The following is a 20,751-nucleotide window of genomic DNA, read 5'->3' on the forward strand; positions in this document are numbered from 1 at the left end:
TGTCTGATGAAGAAGCCAGTGGAGCTTCAAAAGCTTGCAACATGTATTGGTGCATTTTTTGGTTCGCCAACAAAGGTATCACTGCTTTGTGGATTTTGGATGTTATTGTACTTTGCTACATGGCCAACATGGCTACCCCTGAATATGCTCAGGATATTATTGGACAGATATTCCCACTCTCTCTCACCACTGAATAATTCTGATGGGAGTGGCAATCCAATGTCCTTTGGAGGACCACAAAATGCCCACCCTGCTCTGCGCCCACACAGTTTATCTGCATGGCAAATACAGATTTCTGAGCTGAGGTTCTTCTTGACACAAAGTTTTCAGTGCAGAATTTCAGTGCTGTGTACAGCCCTGGCCCTGCCTTAATGCCTCAGCTGTTTGGCAGCCCCAAGTCATCTGCTTTTCATAGCCCTCTCCTTAGTGCCCTGTGAAATGAATACCACTGGTGAAACGATGCCAATCTCGTGTCTTAAAATAGAGCCCCTTCTTTTCACGCTTCCCTCCCCTGTCTGTCTATCTGTCTCCCTGCAACACCCAAGAGCATTCCCATCTTGGCTCATTCGCTTCTTTTTTTGAGCCCCCTTCCTGCTCCTTGTCTCTCTATCATGAAGATCAAAATAGCTGCCTTTTTAGCCGGGATTCTTGGAGTCCTTGGTGTCCTCCTTTTTCTTACAGCCTTCGGGACCGACTATTGGCTCCTTGCAACGGAGACGTGCGGAGGATTTGAACCCGAGAACCGTACTCATCACATCAAGGAGGTAAAAGAAAAACCAAAACACTGAGAAATAGTTTTCAAACAGCCTTCTGTAGCTGTTAAGAAATATCATTAGCAGGGGATGAGAAAGACTTTGGGAAAGGAGAGGGAAATTAGAATTGCAATTTGAAATAAGAGGCAATTGTGTGTGTTCCTATGATATATCCAGATTCAATTAATGCTTAAACACTCAGATGCTGTCTCCTAAAATCAAAGTATACTTTTTCCTCTCTTTTTCTTTTTTGCAGATTTGATTTGATTAATTTAATCAACAAAAACTCATACGATTAATCAACTTGCAGTTCTCCAATTGAGTGACATTCCTATGAAATACAAGTGTCTGACCAGGATTTTTGCTCCGCTATGCTTGGCTTTGAATATTTCAGTTCTGACCACTGGCTAAAATTGCAATCCTGTCTGCATTTATTTAGGAGTAAATCCCATTGCATACATTGGGCCTGAATTTCAAAGTCACTCCTTGCCCCCCAGATCGGGTTGATAGAGGTCGAACATTAGCCGGGCCTGCAAAATTTTATTTGGAAGTCACAAGCCCAAGGCAAACCTGACTCTCTAAATGAGAATTCCCTTTGTGGCTCTAGTGTTATCTATCTTGTCTCTTTGGCACCTTTTTTGACACTTCCATCCCGAGAAGAAAGAAAAAGGGCCATTTATAAAACACAGTTCTACCCAACATACTCAAGTAGAATGAGATTTTATGATCTCTTAGAAACTCACAGTGTGATCTTGGGCAAGTCACTTTCTCTCAGCCTCAGGGGAAGGCAATGACCAACCTCTTCTGAACAAATCTTGCAAAGAAAATCCCATGATAGGTTCACCTTAGGGTTACCATAAATTGAAAAATGACTTGAAGGCATACAGCAACAAACAGGGGAATCACTTATGCATTGTAAACAAGGGGTGAATGGGTCATCAGAAAAGGGGAGATAAGAGAATGTAGGGTGAAATAAATTTGGAATTAACCCATAAGTAAATATAGCTGATCATTGTGAGAACGGCTTATGTGCTTACCTGCGCAGTTGGCTTGAAGACCCCTGTTCTCTTTTCTTATGCTCAAGACTTCTCTCTTATCATTGATTTTTAAAACTCTATGTATGCCTGTCTGAGGGGCCTACATACCCTAAAGGCACCACATCCCATGTGTTCTTAAGCAGGGGCAGCCCTGGTTAGTACTTAGATGGGAGACCGCCAATGAACACCAGGTGCTGTAGGCTATATTTCAGAGGAAGGAACTGACAAAACCACCCCTTGAGTATTCTTTTCCTAAGAAAGCCCTTGTGGAATCTGAGGATTGTCATAAATTGACAGGCAACTGGAAGGCATGCACACATGTGCACATATTCCTGCCTGAGAATTGAGGTCTGTTGGAGGGACCCTCCTCTGTCACATTAGTGCAAGCAATGTCCAGTGAGATGGCATGAGTGAAAGCCTTTTCTGCTATAGATGTGTGGTTATGGAATATCCTTCCCTTAGAGGCCCAATTGGCTCTAACCAGAGGTGCAGCCACACTGCAGAAACTGTTCCAAATTGGTTTTTTAAAAGCCAGTTTGTCAATTTTTATCAATTTATCAATTTAACTTCTGAAACAAAAGCCCTTGTATCTGAGGTCTTCACATATATAGTGTGATGTAAATATTTGAACAGACTAACAAAGAACTTGAACTGGACTATCCTTCCCTTAGAGGACACCTTGGACTGTCCTCCAGCAGCCCTTCAAATAGAGGAATGCCTTCTGCAAAATAAGAGACGTGGTCAGCCTGGTAGCCTCCACATCTGGGTTGTATTAAAACATTTGGTCTGATTTTGAATGACCATGATGACAATGTTAAGCCCACCAAGTAAAAGCAGTAATAGTAGCAGCAGTAGTAATATTGTCCTTCCAATGAGAAAAGAAAACAATTACTGTTTCTGGCGGAGTGATGAGTGGTCTGGGAACAATTCCAGAGGGACTGAAAATACATCTTAATGAAATCTCCATAGATAGGACTGCAATTGCACTGTTAGACCAAGCGACATTGCTTGAAATGTGACACTTTACCTAGAGATATCTTACTGATTCCTAGAATCTTGGGTAGAATTGGGATCACCCAAAACCCAAAACTTTGATGACCCAAAACTCTAGTCAATAACATCTGGTAGACTGTGAAACAACAACAACAACAACAATAATAGCTCTTAGTCTATACTGCCTACTTATAGCCTTATTGCATGAGAAATCAAAGCACAAATGGAACCGGAGAAGTGTGTCTTTTGCTGAATGGATTTTTCCAGCTAGAAAAAAAGTCACACTTTTATAACCGTCTCCCTTAGGAAGAAAACTGAAGTGCTACAACGTCATGCGTGGAGAAAGCTACAACTCTCCGGCTCTAATTCCACTTTGATATCTCATGTGATAAGGCATTTAGGAATGGATACATAACTAAGTATTGCCTCTTGGCTCAATCCTCCAAACCTGTCTCAACAGAAGGCAGCCACTCCAAGGACTTTATCACACCTGAGGGATTTCTCTTAATTTTGAATGGAAAGAAAGTGGGGCCAGAACACATTCACGGGAATTCACTAGTTCAGTGAATTTACGTGAATGTGAATTGCGTTCAAATTGGCTTCCTGTTGCCCGAAAATAGCATGCCATTGCCCGAATTTGTGTGTGGCAGTCTATCACACAATAACGTTAAACCCCATGATTGCGTTCAGATTGCCATTGGATTATACTTCCAATTTCCCTTGTCTGATAAACTCCCAAGTGCTGGAGGTCTGTTCTACTGGAAATTGGGGTGCAGCAGATCTTTCCAGCTGAATCCTGCAAGCGATCTGTGGTGTGATAAGGAATTGCAATAGGAGGTCCTGCTTCTGATTGTCGCAGCCTCGTTCACTGGTGGGAAAGAGGTGGAAACACCATCCTGCTGTGCTCCAATTGTCATCAGAAGAGACTTCTATCTCTCGGTGTGGCTAAAGGAGGTTGGAATTTACAAGTGTGGCAATAGTGTTACTGACTACAGAGCAGTTGTGTGGATAGCATACATAGCCTCCAGCATACATTTTGCTATGCAGAATGGCAGCCAAAGATGATGATGATAATCATAACAGTAAATTAAAATGCCACTGTGAATCTTCCAGGCTTGGAATGCAACTAAAGTAACCTGCCTAACCTCTTTTTATTCTGGAAAGTGTCCTGTGCTGATAGGAAGATCATTAACTTTCAAGATTTGCATTTCAAGTATAGAGGAAAATATCTTGATTACTTAGTACTCTGTTGTCCATGTATATATATCATGTGCATATGAAGCAGAGATATCAAGACAGTGAGCACAATTTTCATATCATCTGACTATATAAATATAATGTACTGTATCCAATGAACTTTTGCAGCAGTGGAATCTAGTATATGCAGAGCAGAACCTTATTGTCCTCACTACAGCACCTCAAACGGCCCTGAAACCTGTTCAAGAAGACTGCAAAATGTTCTGGAGTTGGGTTTCTAGAAGCGCTGGAGACTGCAGTAGGATGGGCTGAAAGCCACATGTCTTCCACCTGTGTTATCTTAGATTTCAACTTGTATTTTTAAAAACGCAGCTTTTGAGCTAAGCTAATAATAATAATAAATAATAAAAATTTTATTTATATACCGCCCTTCCTCAGATCAGGGCGGTTTACAGCATTTTAAAAACATTACATTAAAACATCAAAACCATTACAATAAAAACAGAAAAGCCCCGAGTTAGCCAGTCCTCTTGCCAGTGAAGAGGAAGGAGGTCCATAGGACATCTTAATCGGGGAATGCATTACCAAAAAGGAAGGTCTTCAGATCCCTTTTAAATTGGGCCAGGGAGGTGGCCGAGCGGAGCTCTATGGGCAGTGTGTTCCAAAGGGCCGGGGCGGCGATGGAAAATGTCTTCCTGGTAGTGGAGACAAGCCTGGCCCTGGGAACCCTAAGTAGTTGCTGCCCAGATGTTCTGAGGGTGCGGGACGGAATGTATGGGGAGAGGCGGTCCTTCAGGTATCCTGGGCCCAAGCCATTTAGGGCTTTATAGGTCATCACCAACACCTTATATTGCGCCCGGAAGCGAATCGGCAGCCAATGCAGATCTTTTAGCACCGGTGTAATGTGGCTGGCCCTGGAAGTACCAGTGACCAGCCTGGCTGCCATGTTTTGTACCATTTGTAGCTTCCGGGTTTGGTATAAGGGTTGCCCCATGTAGAGTGCATTGCAGAAATCCAGTCTCGAGGTTACCAGAGCATGTACCACAGTTTCAAGGTCCCTCTGGGCCAGGTATGGGCGCAGCTGGCGAATAAGCCGAAGCTGATGACAGGTGCTCTTGACCGTCGCATTCACCTGAGCAGTCAGGTGAAGGGATGAGTCAAGAAGCACCCCCAGACTGCGCACGGAGTCCTTCACAGGGAGCGTGACCCCGTTCAGGACAGGTGGAACCACCGCCATTCCTGGACCAGGGGAACCTATCACAAGTACCTCCGTTTTCTCTGGATTCAGCTTGAGTCGGTTTTCCCTCATCCAGCCCATTACTGACTCCAGACAGGCCACGAGAGGAGAGACGCCATCCTCAGTCACTGCATCAGTCGGAGACATAGAGAAGATTATTTGGGTGTCATCAGCGTACTGATAACCCCGCGCCCCATGTCTCCGGATGATCTCTCCCAGCGGTTTCATGTAAATGTTAAATAGCATGGGAGACAGAATGGCTCCTTGAGGGACCCCAGTTTTAAGGGCCCTCTCATCGGAGCACACGTCTCCCAGCTGCACCATCTGGGACCTCCCGGAGAGGTAGGACCGAAACCACTGGAGCGCAGTGCCCCCGATTCCCACCTCTGCCAGGCGCCCCAGAAGGATACCATGGTCTATGGTATCGAAAGCCGCTGAGATGTCCAAGAGCACCAACAGGGACACGCTTCCCCTGTCGATGCCCAGACGGAGGTCATCGACCAAGGCGACCATGGCCGTCTCAACCCCGTAACCCGCCCGAAAGCCAGTTTGAAATGGGTCCAGATAATCCGTTTCATCCAAGACCGCCTGAAGCTGGATTGCAACCGCCCTCTCGATCACCTTCCCCAGAAATGGCAGCAGCGAGACTGGCCGATAATTATTATGTACCAGGGGGTCGAGGGAGGGCTTTTTTAATAAAGGTTTTACAGTGGCCTATTTGAGATCAGATGGAAATTGCCCTTCCCTCAAGGATGTATTAATGATCCGGCGTAACAGTGAAGTCACTGCCGGTCCCCCCTGGGCTGCTAGCCATGAGGGACAGGGATCGAGAGAGCAGGTCGTTTTCCGAACACTTCCGAGGATCTTGTCCACATCATCGGTACTTACCAACTGAATGTGAGTGAAACAAAATGATTTCCCACAATGCATCTGAAAGTGTGTGTGTGTGTTGTGTCTTAAAGGAAGAGAGAGAAGTTTGGAGAGAAAAGAAAGAGATCCTCACCTTTCACCATGAAGGTTTCTTTTGGCGGTGCTGGTTCTTTGGTGAAGATTACAAAGAGACGATATGGAACTTCTGGTTTAGTGAGTACAAGTGGGAGCTGCAATAAAATGGGGGCAGTGTATTCTCTAGTGTTTTGTGGTTTTTTTGGGCAACGAGGCCATGTTCTAGAAGAGTTTTTCCCTGATGTTTCATCAGCAGCTCTGGCTGGCATCTTCAGAGAATGGTGGCATGGAAGAGAGTGTATTCTCTTCTTCCAATGAAGTGCTTTGGTGCCAGATTTTACACCCTTTGCCATGCCCTCATTGAGAATATCCCATTTGATCCTCTTCTTCCTTTTCTTCCTTTTCTTCTTTTCAGATGGTCACTAAACAGTCCATCAGTACTATGTTCAGTTTCATAGAATCGTATAGTTGGAAGGTGCCTCATGGTCCATAGAGTCCACCTGCTACTTAGTGCAGGAACTTAAGCTAAAGCATCTCCAGCAGGGAGCTGTCTAGCCTCTTTCTGAAGATGTCCAGAGAAGGAGACTCCAGCACTCTCTAGGCAATTGGTTCCATTGCCAAACCTGTCTTACCATCAAGAAGATCCTTCTAACGTTCAATCAAAATCTACCCCTCTGTAACTTAAAACTCTTAGACCTTGTCCTACTCTCCCGGGGCACTGGAAACTAGGTCTGCTCCTTTCTTTCTGTCAAAATTGCAGTTTAGTATATTTTAGACTGCAGATTTCAGCATAGTGAAGGTGCTTAGAAAGTTTTAGATGTGCTATTTTAAATTTCTGGTTCTAAAAAGAAATTCACCAGTACAGTTGGTCCTCCAAATTCTTGGGTTTCAGATTCACAGTTTTGACTATTTACGACTTTGTAGCTGATGTTTAACAAGATCAACCACTTCACCTCCTTTCCCTCATCCTTCCTTCCAGCCAGACAAAACCAGCACCGTACATTGCCCTGCTTTGCCAAACTTTGCATCCTCCTCATTTCCAAAGACCTTTCCTTTGAATCTGATGTTTGCAGCCATCCACAGGAGGATCCAACGTCTCTTTCTTCCTCCTCCTCCCGCTCTCTCTTGGCCAGACAAAAGCAACACTGTGCCTTCGCTTTGTGGTGATGGCTGCAAACATTGGATTCAGAGTGGAAACACTTTGGAAATGAGGAAAATGCAAAGTTTTTCAAAGTGGGGAAGACACGGTGTTGCTTTTGTCTGGCCAGGAGTGAGTGAGAGGAGGAGAGAAGGTGGATCCTTTGCAGCCATGGCTGCTAATGTCAGATTGGAAGTGGAAGCACTTTGGAAATGTGGGGGAAGCTATGTGCTGCAAAGTTGCAAAGAGAATTATGGCAGGTGTTCTTGGTGGGAGAGGACTCTTTATCATTCATGTTGGAGGAGGCTAACATATTCATGGTTTTCCCACTGTTGCAAGGGTTCTTTGCCCCCAATCCCTGCGAATATGGAGGGGTGACTGTATTCCAATTCCATTCTCATTACTGATCCTGTGAGTATTTCTTGAAGGTACATTCCACTTGTCCCCATGAGAGCTACTCCAAGTGTATCTGTGCATAGAATTATAGCCCAGCCTCTTCTAATGGCCTCCCTTATCTTGCATTTTCAATACTAGCTGATTAAGTGCAGATATAATTCTGGATTGCAGCATCAATGTAATAATGGAGGCTATCCAGCCCTAATTATTATAATACGTTGTATAACAGGATATTACCTTAAGTCAAATGATCAAATTAAACATTGCTCGAAACACATTCCCACAGCACAAGATAGACTTGATAACCAGCAGATCTTTTATTACTCTTGGTATCTGCATTAATGAGACTGATCACAGCAAATTCATTTTGCTGCCTTAAAAAAAATAGATGCAATAATTAATGCAGTAGAAATTTCATTAGTCACTTAACACGGGCGAATGTCCATTTATTATAAAGTGCCCTCCCCATTCAGTGGGAAACATTTTTAAGTAAAGTGGATAATCATTAATTAATTTGTTTAACATTCATCCTATTACCGTTCATCATGATAAGCCTCAGTGGCATTAATATTGATGGGGCACCTTGGCAGTAATGGTCCCTCGACTTACTAGGAAGTATGTTGTTGGTAACTACTATAGTAATAAAAAAATAGTTAAAATTTTCCTGGCAACTAGAAGCCCCAGGAGGGTGCATTCAGTAAATTGTTGAAGTAGTGGCTGATGGAGATGGAAAGAGAGAGAAATACTATGGAGGCAAAATCCCTCCTACTCTGTTGTGTTCAATCAGGTGGGATCTGCAACAAAAATGTTGCAGCACAAAGCACTAAAGTCTAACTGTTCAGTCCCATTTTCTCGGATGCCTCGTTCTCCCCACCCAACATTTTAAGGCTAATAAGCACATTCACCTCCCTTTGGGTAGTTTGAAAGTTTCTCTTTGTCCAGTCCCATAATTTTACTCTGACTGTGTAGATCTAAAAACGCTGAAGATCCCTCAAACCTGTTGATACCTCCATCCTGAGAGTGGCTAATGCCATCTTGCACAAACAACACCACTCATATCAAGAATAGAGGCAGTGCATCCCTAGGGTTGGTGTCACCAAATGGCAGTAATTCATGCTGTCACACCCAGGCACATCCCCAGCCAGGCCAATGGTCCAGCAGGAGTAGATCAGGCCATTGTGGAAGAGAGAGGCTAGTCTCTTTGCCATCGATAGCTGGAAGACTGGGGTATTCAAAGGGACTGCCCCTGTCCTGGGCTGTCCTGGTCTACCTGTTATGTTCGCAAGTCCCAAAGGAGTTGAGGCACTATTTTGCCATAGGAAAGGCCTTGAGGAGTTGACACACTCAAGGCTCCTGGAGCTAAGACTGCCCAGGACCGTTCCTTTGGGGACATATAGCTAGGTGAGCTCACTCTTTTGTCTTCCTTGCCCTTTGTCTGTGACTCTGCTAGGTGAATGAACTGTGGGGCAGGTCCAGCAATGGGGAGGCAATAGAGGATTCTTGGTCAGACTCCTAGAGCCCAAGCTTGGACACTTGGGCCCTTCTGCAGCTCAGAGCCATGAGATCAATAGTCCACCAAGAATAGATCACACCTCTGAAGAAGAGAGGCCAGCTTCCTTGCCACTGATGGGAAGGTAAACCAGGACACCCAAAGGGACTGTCTATGACCCAGGATGCTCTGGTCTACCCATCTTATGTGCAAGTCCCAAAGGGGTCCAGGCACCAACTGGCAATGGGAGAAGCCTCCAGGAGTTCACTGTGGTGTGCCTACAGCATCACAACTGCCTTCCTTACCATTTTTGGGCAGGTGGACTGGGTCCTTCCCATGACCAGAGTCTCCAGAGTTGGAGAGGTTCAGCAGTACACAGTGGAAGGCAATCACTTACCACAAGTGCACCAGGGGACACCTTGCACTCCCTTAGAAATACCCCTGAATAGAGGGAATGGTTATTTACTAGGCTGAAAACCAACACACTACCCTAAATTTATCCAACCCCATTTGATTTTAGAAGCTGAACAGGTTTAGACCTGGTTAATACTTTGACAGGAGGCCACCATGGAATGAACACCACAGATTTCCAAGTAGAATTAGGAAAGAATCCTGCCTGAAACCATGGAGGTCGATTACTGCCAGCCACAGTTGACAACACTGGCATCAGTGGATCCATGGTCTGTCTCAGGATAAGGCAGTTTCCTTTCACATCCTGTGCCATAACAACCCAAGTTCTACTGTATTTGTACCCCAAATAATGCAGGCTATGCAGAGTGTGCTAAAGCAACATAAACTGCAATGTAGAAGTGTTGCCTATATAAATTAGGAAACCCAGCAAATTTCCTAACTCTTACCTTGGCATAATGTATTCTCTTCAACTGTTCACATGGAGAGGCCTAAGGAGAAACGTCTGTTTGTATGGTTTTAGATGTTTCAGACCAGTACATAATATGTAGTGATGGATGGACTCCCCTGAGCTCATTTCAAAATCAACTCATTAATTGTGAGTTCTGCTGGCAAACATGCAAATCTCTCAGCTGTTTTCTGAAAGTTGTCGCCTTGTTCACTGGGTGTGCTATTGATGCTGGTCACACAAAACTGGGTGACATCCCATGGGCATTTTAATCCCCAGCATGAGGCATCAGAATAAAAGAAGTAAAAGTGAAATATATGCCTTCAAGGTACATGTTGACTTATGGAAGCCCCATGAATTTCATAGAGTTTTCTTAGGCAAGGAATCCTCAGAAGTGGATTTGCCAGTTCTTTCCCCTGAAATATAGCCTTCAGCACCTGACGTTCTCTTGCAATCTCCCTTCCAAGAATTAACCAGGCCAGATCCTGCTTAGCTCCCACAATCAAACAGGATCTGGTGCCAGAACCTTCTGAAAATCCAGTTGCCCCCAAAGGGAGAAATATAATGGACACAGAGAGCTAGGGAGATAGCTTCCTTAAGTACTTAAGTCACATAGGTTTCACAGCAATCAATGAGTGTTTCATGTAGAGTAAGGGATAAACATTAAAGAACTTTGTAGTTCTTCAAAGCTTTGTAGTTCCCACCTTTTCACCACAAAGTGAATTTAGCTTTCAAGAGGTTCTGTCTGTGCACCTTGCAAGCCCAATGCCCTTCACCTTCTGTTTGGTGGACTATGCGTGCACAGAAACTTGCCAGATCTCACTCGACATCCCAAGATGGCAAAGAGCTCCTGTGGAGGAACAGCACTTCTTTGCTTATTCAGACAAGTGTTCATAGTGCAGAAAGGTTGCATTCTGAAGCAGGGACGCTTGGCCCTTGTATCTGCTGGGGTTTGGTTCCAGGACCCCCTTGGGAAACCAAATCCCATGGATGCTCAAGTCCCATTTTATACAATGGTGTGGTAAAACTGTGTTCCTTATACTATAAAATGGCAAAATCGAGGTTTGTTTTTTGTTTCTATTTATGGGGAATATTTTCAAGCCACGGATACAGAATCTGTGAATACCGAGGGTTGACTGTAGTTACACCTTTTGATGACCTCACATAGTATAAGAGATAATATGAAGTGAACATCTTGCAGAACATAGAAAAGAAGGTATAGGAAAGAGGGGATTAAGGGATGAGAGGAGATGGAGCTATTAGAATGTGAAGAATATAACTGAGAGGGTTGGGAAGGATTTTTTTTAATTGCTTAAAATAATTATAGATTATGTAATTGTTTAGCTTTGTGGATACTAGATGAATGTAGTATGCAGAAAGATCTTGGATCACCTTTGAGACTAAAAGAAGTTAGCAGCATGAGCCTTCCTAGACTTAAGTTATCAGTACACTGATGACACCCAAATATGTTTCTCTGTGTCCCCGACTGATGCAGTAACTAGGGATGGCATCTCTCCTCTAAATGCCTGCTTGGAGTCGGTAATGGGTTGGATGAGGGAAAACAAACTCAGTGTGAATCCAGAGAAAACGGAAGTACTGGCGATAGGTTCCCCGGGTCTGGGTGGTGAGATTTGCCACCTGGTCCTGAATGGGGTCACGCTCCCCTTGAAGGACTTGGTCCACACCTTGGGAGTGCTCCTGGACTCGTCGCTCCAGCTAACATCTCAGGTGGATGCGACGGTCAGGAGTGCTTGTTATCAGCTTCGGCTGATACGCCAGCTGCGTCCCTACCTGGACCGGAGAGACCTTGAAACTGTAGTACATGCTCTGGTAACCTCTCGATTGGATTTCTGCAATGGAGCAACCCTTGTACCAAACCCGGAAGCTACAGTTAGTGCAGAATATGGCAGCGAGATTGGTCGCTGGTTGTTCCAGGTCTGACCATATAACACCCATCTTGAAAGATCTTCATTGGCTGCCTATGCGCTTCCGGGCTCAATACAAGGTGTTGGTAATGACCTATAAAGCCCTAAATGGCTTGGACTCAGGGTACTTGGAGGACCGCCTCTCCCCATATAATCCACCCCGCACACTCAGATTAACAGGGAAGAAATTGTTGGAGGTCCCAGCGACACACTATGCGAGGACCTCACAGAGGGCATTCTCTATCGGGGCCCCTAGACCTTGGAATAGTCTTCCAGATGAGCTCCGCTCCACCACATCTTTAGCTCTTTTTAAAAAGAACCTGAAGATGTATTTCTTCTCCCAAGCCTTCCCACCGTGAAAAATCTTTTCCTCTTACCCCTTTTCAGTGATGACCCTGGAATGTATATATCGACTTCCCCTTCTATCTGGCCCTTTTGTTGTTAGTATTATTATGTTGTTTTTAATGCTGTTTTTAATTGATTTTATTGGAATGTTTTTATACATAATTGTTTGCCACTTTGATCAAATTTTGGAAAAGCGGGTTACAAATAAACTATATTATTATTATTATTATTATTAAGTCTAGCTTCAGCTGCATTAGGTCTATGAAAGCTCATGCTGCCAACTTCTTTCTTTAGTTAGTCTCAGAGGTGCTACAAGATCTCTCTACATACTATTCTACAGACTAGCATAGCTATATCTTTGAATTCGACCAGTAGATGAATGAAGGTACATGCAAAATATCATGGTTTTATATTTATATATATTAAATGAAGTGAACTTCTCCATTTTCTTTGTCTCCAGCTAGCCAAGCACACCCCAAACACTGCATGCATGGCTACCTATTTCCAATGCCAATCGCTCTTGGACCATATCCACATCCTTCCTATGATGCAACGGCAGGTAAGTTCAGTTCAGATGAAGAGGTACTGTATACTTTTAACCAGGGCATTACAAATATATTTGTAAATGGACAAAAGAAATGGAACAGCAGTCCCTTTTATGATTTATTTATCTGAGTTCTATCCCACCTTTGTCCCAACATGTTTATAAGATAAATTAAAAACAAAATAGCTAAAACAATATGTAGTGCTAAAGTTCCTTGACCACCTGTCCCAGTTTTCTTCTGTGAAATGTTGGAGGCTGTGCCATATGGAATTTCTTCCTTTACATGCTTTTCAGGGTAACCTGGGCCTTCATGTAGTGGAGTCATCGCACATGTTTCAGAAAGCAGACCCAGTTATTGGTATTTACTCGAGGTTTTCCTCTATTTGCTTCTTTTCCACTTGCACAGTGTACCGAGGCTTCTGGACGGCGCTTATTGTGTTGGGGATCACTGCCAGCCTCGTCGGAGGATTTCTGCTGGTGTGTGGGGTGCCCTTTGTCAATGCGAGGTTCTACAAAGCAGGAGGTGGATTCCTACTCACGGCTGGTGAGCTGCCAATTCACAATCATTGCTTATATTGGTGGATAGAGAGCTACAGCTATGTTTCCCTTTTGTCTATTTAGTGCGTGAATGTGTGTGTGTGTGTGTGTGTGTGTGTGAGAGAGAGAGAATACAAATGTGTGCAAGGAAGAGCTTTCCTGCATAACTCTTCACCCTCCATTGAATGAATGGTGGGACACAGGGGAGAAGCCCTACAGTGGATAGAGTATTCAGTTACCAAATATTCTTTAAAGAAGAAAGGTATACTTTTGTTTCGACCGATCTTAATTTTCTTTTCATTATCCTCAACCATCCCACTTGTTTGGTTGCATTTAAAATGCCTCAGTTTCTCCTCAACCTGCCACTTTGCCCTTTTGCCCTCTACTCACTTCATGTGGCCCAAACTAAGCTTAAAGTACAGAAGTTGTTTGCATTCAGTTAAGTCAGCAGAGGGAGAGGAATCTTGCCCTTCCCAGTAGGCTCAAGCAAAAGCAAACTGCTGCAGCCTCTCTTAGCTTGTGTGTTCTTCTTTACTGATAACTTTCCCTCTCTTAACCATGCTCCAATGTTGCCTGACCACCCATGTCCTGTTTTTCATCTGCAAAATGCTGGTGGGTATGGTGTGTGTTCCTCATCTGTTACACTTGGAGGTGTTTTTTTAATTCAAATTGTATACTTTGTGCAACTTTGGCTGAGGCGTAATGTTTAATGACCTCGCCAGTGGCTCTTTCTTGTAACATCATGCTCATAACATCACTAGGACCTCCTCCCATGACATCTCAAGTGGTCTGCCATATATCTCAGGGTTTCGGCATTGAAATTTCAGGGCCTGGGATAGTCCTGCCCTGGCAACCCTCCTTTAGTTTGAAGACCTCAGTTCTCAGGTAGGCATATGTATGTGTATATGCCTTCAAGTCACCAAGCATTCATGGGCAAGCACATGAATGCCATAGGGTTTTCTTAGGCAAGGAATACTCAGGTGGTTCTGCCAATTCCTTCCTCCGAAATATAGCCTACAGCATCTGGTATTCATTGGCATCATTGGTATTCATCTGACTACTAACCAGAGCTGATCCATACAAATAAAGAAGTCATATGTGACTGTGATGCTATTCCATCCAGAGAAGGCTTGCAAAGAACTATTGAGACTGTTCAGGGCTACTGTGCCTTTAACCAGTAGATTCCTTTTGGCTGCTTTTTCTTCTCTTAATTCTTTCCTGCTCACTAGTGCAGCATTACAAATGAGCAGCAAAAGGCTGATGAAAAGTTCTTTCTCTCTCTCCTTTTTCTCTTTTTTGGCATTTTGAGAAGTTTTCTGGGATAAATGTCTTTTGAGGAACGTTGGTTCAGCAGCACTTTCGGATCATTCCCTGGACATCACTTAGTATGTGCTTAGAATCCTTGCTAAACCTGAGCAACTAGATCTAAATGTTTTCAAGGCACAATTATGAGAATTTCGCTCAGCAAGAGCATCTGCTGTAACTGTGCTATGATATATTTTGATTACCTTTCACAGTTTGCAAAGAAAATGAGCCGCGATTCAGAATGCTTTAAAACTCAAGTAATAAGAATGCATCAGAAAAGCACTCTGTTGTTTTTTTTAACGAAAATATAATTCCATACTTTCCAGGCTGAAAGTAAAATGAGACATAATTTGCCATCAGAAATCATAAGATCAACACATCCGGACGGAATGAAAAGTCTCAGATTTTGTTCCCGGTCCCGTAACAAAAGCTGTATATGGGGAGCCAAAATCAAAATCGAAAAGGACAGAAACAAAATCTGAGACTTTCTGGTCTTTTAAACCAATCTGGAGGTGCCCAAAGTGGGCTTTCAATATATGTCTTGAAAGATTATGGGTCCAGCAGTATGGGCAGATTTGAAAAATGCATGGGGAAAACCATTTTAAAAATGCACACATTTTATACATGGGAACATTAATCCATTAATGCATTCATTTTAAAAGATGTATGCATAAATATATACAGCTCTTTTTTCATTTAAAAAAATATCTATACAGCATAAAAGTGGAGATGGGAAAGGTGGGAAATCCCTGTAAATCCATGTAAATAAGCCTGGCAGGGCTGTAAACCAGGGTGTATCCTAAGCAATCCCAGGATTTATAGGGGCTCTCCAGACCGCCCCAAAAGGGTGGGCTAGAGGCATCCAGTTTTTTTCCAGAGGGATGCCGCAGCAGCCAAACCACACGGCGTCCCTCCGGACCAAAAAGAACCCGGAAAAACTGTATTCTTGGTGTACACGGACAACATCACCAGTGCGCCATTGGATGCACCGTATCGATGGCACTGCATAAAGACAGTGCCAATACATGCTAGGGTTCCAGAGCATGCAGATGCTGCATGCTCCGGAACCCTAGAATTGCCCCCAGGCCACTGCAAACTGGCGGTCTGTACTGGGCCATAGTTGGGTGAAGCACTGGAGCATGCTGGCTGAGAGTCTTAACTCCCCTTCCCAAAACTGCAAACTCTAAGATTCTATTGGTTGGAATTCTATTAGATGGTTAAAGTGGGATCATAGTGCTATAACTGTATAGCAAGAAAGGTCTTTGGTTTCCTGGCACTGATTGGAAACATGAAAGTAAATGTCTCAGGTGGTTCATGCAAGGGCACTGGAAATAACAGCAGATTCCTGAGGGTACAGATTGTGGTCATGCACTTGGTAGACCATTTCTTATGTGGTTTTGTAACAAGTAGCCTGGCTTGCAGTTTTGAACGGAGTTCACAAGATGTTTTAACTGGAAAAATAGACAGAGGTAACACAATTTATGTTCACAGTTGTTCTCCAAATGTTAAGAGTTCCCTACTACACCGGTGACATGCTGCTCATACATCATAAACGTTTGCACTTAAGAAATGCCAAGGAGGATCTCAATGTCTCATTATTTTTTATTAGCATCTTGAAGAGTCTGCTAGGCACGAAGGTGTGCAGAAAGGGGACGGCAAGTTCACTTTTCACCCTAATTAGCAAATTACAGACAAGCTCCAAAGAGAGCCTGAAGTTCACCCACTTGTTTCGACAATTAGCCAATGAAGTTTCATTACATGAAACTATATGATAAGCAAGGAAGGACTGATCTTCCCTGGAGTTCAGCAACTCTAAGCAGAGCTTAGTGAACAATTGACTCAAAATTAAGGTGCAACCTTCCTTTGCATGAGAAGATTGAACCCAAGAGAGGTTGCCATGAGAATCTGAAGGCAAAAGTTGAGTCCTCTTACCCTCCCAAGAAGCAACACTGAGACTGAAACTCCAAGTAAATCTTGACCCTTAATGAACATAGGAGGAAGGAAACTGATAGTAAGCAGGCCATGGATCAGTTGGGTTGATAACATTGAGCCGATCTTAATTATCTGAAGTTGAAGGCTTTCATGGCTGGCATCCATAGTTTTTTGTGGGTTTTTCGGGCTATGGGGCCATGGTCTAGAAGAGTTTATCCCTGATGTTTCACCAGCATCCATGGCTGGCATCTTCACTGAATTGAATTAGTTTGAGCTGCTCTAAACTGGCAGATCTGTCTATCCAGCCACAGGGCTTGGAAGGCTTAGATTTGAAAAGTTTGAATCCCAACATGTATTGATCTCTCTGCCAGAAGTGGAAGGACTTAGCAGGCAAATTTGTTCCTTAGAGGGTTTTTTGTTGTTGGTGGTGTTATGTCCCTTCAAGTCATTTCTGATTTATGGTAACTTTATCATGGGGTTTTCTTGGCAAGATTTATTCAGAGGAGGCTTTCCTTTGCCTTTCTCTGAATATAGCCTAAAACTCTTGGTCTTCCCTAGAGGTTCTGCTTCCAGGTACTGACTGGAGGGGTCCATTTACATGTAGAAATAATGCATTTGAACCACTTCAACTGCCATGACTCCATCATACAGATCCCAGGATTCCATAGGATGGAGCTACAGCACTTAAAGTGGTGTCAAACTGCATTATTTCTACATGTAGATGCACTCTAGGCCTGACCCTAACTTTGCTTTTGAGCTTAGTCCATATCTGGTGTCTTCAGGGTATTTTGGCAGACTTTAGAGGAGACTACACTTCTAGGCAAATTTATATATATATTTATTTTATTTTATTTGTATCTTGCTTTTCTCCCAAAAAGGGACCCAAGGCAGCTCACAATATCAAAACACATTAAAACGACGTTTTTAAAAACACTTACAATACGATTAAAACCGTAAAAAAGTTAAAAAGTTTTATACATGCAAAATGTAAAACATTTAAAGCAACATTTAAAACATAGCAAATAGATGGAAGCTTTGATTTTATAGAAGCTTTCAAATTGGCTACTAATCTTTAAATTTTGCCATCTGAGGTTGCCATTCATGTATGAAATGTTGGAGGTATGTGAATCCTTATAACAGATAAATCCATAAGGTAAGGTAAGGTAAGGTAAGGTAAGGTACTGTAACTTCTATATTCCACATGATGGTCCAGAATGGACACACAAAGGATTCCTTATGAGGCAGGGAAAAGCTTTACATTTTTTCTGCCTTGGTGCACATTAGCTCTAAAACTCTACCCATACTTAGAACCAAATGAGAACCCTCCAAAACCTTGTCGAATATTGAAAGTCTCAAGAGCCCCGTTGTCATTGTTAACAGGATATGTAATGAAATGGAAGCAATTGCAAAAATCAATCACAGCAAACCCAAAGCCAATTGCAAGAATTTTTGTATGTCGGTTTCATTTGGGATTTTTTCTTCTTCTTGTGGCAAGGATGCTTTATTCTGCTGGAATCACATACGTTCTCTCTCTCTCTTTCAAACAGGAGGTTTATTTGCCCTGCTTATATTTATGTTCGTGATGTGGAAGGAATTTGCAGCCGATCTTCCTAAATATATACTTCTGGAAAGAAGTGAAAGATGCTTGGATGACACTCCTGTAAATGTTTATTATGGGTGGTCCTTCATGTTCGCCGCTGCTGGAGTTCCTTTAGTTTTGCTTTCCGGACTTCTCTTCTACCTTGTTGGTTACAGTATCCTGAAGGAACTGGCATAAAAGAACTGGATCCCAGTAAAACCCTGAACAGGAAAATGCTTCAGTGCCATCTGGAAAGAAAGAGGGGTGTCTTGGTAATGTGGACATTATTTATGGAACCATTGGTATGGTTTAAGTGCTATAAAATAATGGTGGGGAATTACCTTAGTGGGAAATATGACGTTAGTAACTAAACTTAAACAATGTTCATAATTTTAAAAATGGTCATCGTTCCCAGAAAAGGAACCCTGGGAGCTATAGTGTTGCAAGGAGCTCTGGGAAATTTAGTTCTGTCCCCTGAAAATTATCATTCTGTGGCTGAATCTTGACAAGAACAGTTAGGGAACCCAGTTTTGTGAGGATGCTGGAGGTTTCTACAAAAACTATGTTAGCAGCCCCACAAAATTGTGGTCCCCAGAGTTGTTTGTGGGTTTTAAATTCATCTGAAATTTTTCAAATTGTCCCAGCTTCTCCTTCTTCTCAAAAACCCAGGATCGGCAATTTTTGGGGAAGGTACAGAGAACAGAGTTCTTTTGCAGAACAGTGTGCTTGCCTGAGACCCATAACATTTGAATCTGCTTAAAACTGGCCTAAATATGTAGTGTGGAAACACTGTAGGAGCAAGTGTACACTGACATACCCTCCCACAGTCCTGATTTTGCAGGGACAGTCGTGATGAATTCTCCGCCTTCCCAGTTTTCCAGATACCTTTGAAATGTCCTGGTTTTGCTCTCCCCCTCTCACTTTCTTCCTCTCGATTTCTGCAAACTGAATTGAAAGTGCAAAAGTACAGTAGTTTATGCTGATTTAACTCACTTGAGGTTGGAGAAGAGGAGAGGAGAGGTGGAAACTTTCTATTTATAGTCGGCTCAGGCAAAAGAAACTGAGATGATGAAGAAGTAGTTGACCTTGGCCCAAAGGAGAATGGAAAGGAGGGTGCACTCCATGTCTCTTCCCCTTCTGAGCTGAGACCAGCCACATCTTCACCATCTGAATGGCCTTTCTGCTTTCTCTCTTCTCTCCACCAGTCAGCAAAAGCAGTAGCCCATCTCAGGGCTGGACAACTGCTGGGGTGGATTGTGTGTTGAATGCATACATGTGAAGATATAGAAATGCATGGATTTCAGCCATTATGAGTATCATGGAAAGAGAGCTGCATTTACCCTCTCCTCTACCGTCTATACAGTATTCAGCCAAAACAGGGTTCTCAACTGGGCCAAAGTCTCCCTATAATGGAGACCAAATGGACAAGCTGATAGCCCAAGTTCTCTAACCTAGGACCTCCAGATGTGTTGGATTATAACTCCTGTGGTCCTTAGACAGCATGATCAGCACGGCAAAGGATGACAGGATTTGTAGTCCAAAACATCTGGAAGATGTCAGGTGGTGGAAGGCTACAAATCAGTGTTCACAACCTCTGGCACCATGTTCATCCTAAGACGAGGTGCTATGAATGTGCCATTGGCTTTGGTTGGGATATAGATGGTACCTCAAGACACAGCCTGGTGTGAAAAAGCTGGCTGCAATTTCAATATTTGTATTAAACACAAGTTATAAATATTCAACATTGAGTCCCAGTTGACCTTGTTTCTTGTTAAATGCAATCAGATCAGACTGAAATGATGTCTACTATTAGTTCTATTTGTAAATGCAAAAAAAAGTTACTCTAACTAGCATAAAAGGGCAACTGCTAACATGGCTTTTAAATATTTTACACATAACATTATGCTGGGAGGATGGAAAAGATGGAATTTTTTGCTTTTTCAAACATAGGTTGTCTGTACTTTTTTTCCTTTTTGGCAAAAGAGTGCTTTGATTTCCTCTCCACTTCCCCAAATTTGGATGCTAATATTGAATACTAAACTGAGAAGACCCATTGACTCCGGATGAAAGGAAACAAGGAGGTTTAGCTGGTGCAACTGTTTTATGTAATAAAGTTATCCAGAAATCGGAAGCAACGTGTTGCTATTAATTACTCTAATTATGTATAACACACAGAGAGATAGACACATCATTCCAAGGAAAATGCCCTCAGAATCACCAAGGTCCTTGTTGTGAAAAAAGGCAGTTTAGATGCTAGTTTAAGGTTATTTTTAAATATATATATATACACTATGGTAGGCCTTTAGTATACACTGGGGGTTGGTTTGTGAATGCAAAAATCCATGGATGCTCAAGACCTATTAAATACAATGGGTTAGTAAAATGGTGTCCCTTATATAAAATGGCAAAATCAAGGTTTGCTTTTTGGAATTTACATTATATACTCATGTATAAGTCTAGAAATTTTAGTAAAAGAAATTGACCCCCCAAAACCGGAGTTGACTTATCCTTGGGTCAATGTAAGTACTGCACTTTAACTCTTCT

General features: G+C 42.9%; 1 protein-coding gene across 1 annotated transcript; it reads left to right on the plus strand.

Moving 5' to 3' along the window:
• Positions 1-524: 524 nt before the first annotated feature.
• Positions 525-20,332, plus strand: LOC149308832 (transmembrane protein 182-like). The gene is made up of 5 exons (XM_089537184.1): positions 525-764; positions 6,179-6,299; positions 12,771-12,869; positions 13,261-13,398; positions 18,176-20,332. The coding sequence occupies exons 1-5, from the start codon at positions 612-614 to the stop codon at positions 18,403-18,405; spliced, it is 741 nt and encodes a 246-aa protein (XP_089393310.1). The 5' UTR covers positions 525-611; the 3' UTR covers positions 18,406-20,332.
• Positions 20,333-20,751: the final 419 nt, after the last annotated feature.

The sequence above is a fragment of the Sceloporus occidentalis genome, unplaced genomic scaffold, assembly GCF_023333645.1.
Source record: "Sceloporus occidentalis isolate IW3139 unplaced genomic scaffold, rSceOcc1.0.p SCAF_8, whole genome shotgun sequence".
Taxonomy (NCBI): domain Eukaryota; kingdom Metazoa; phylum Chordata; class Lepidosauria; order Squamata; family Phrynosomatidae; genus Sceloporus; species Sceloporus occidentalis.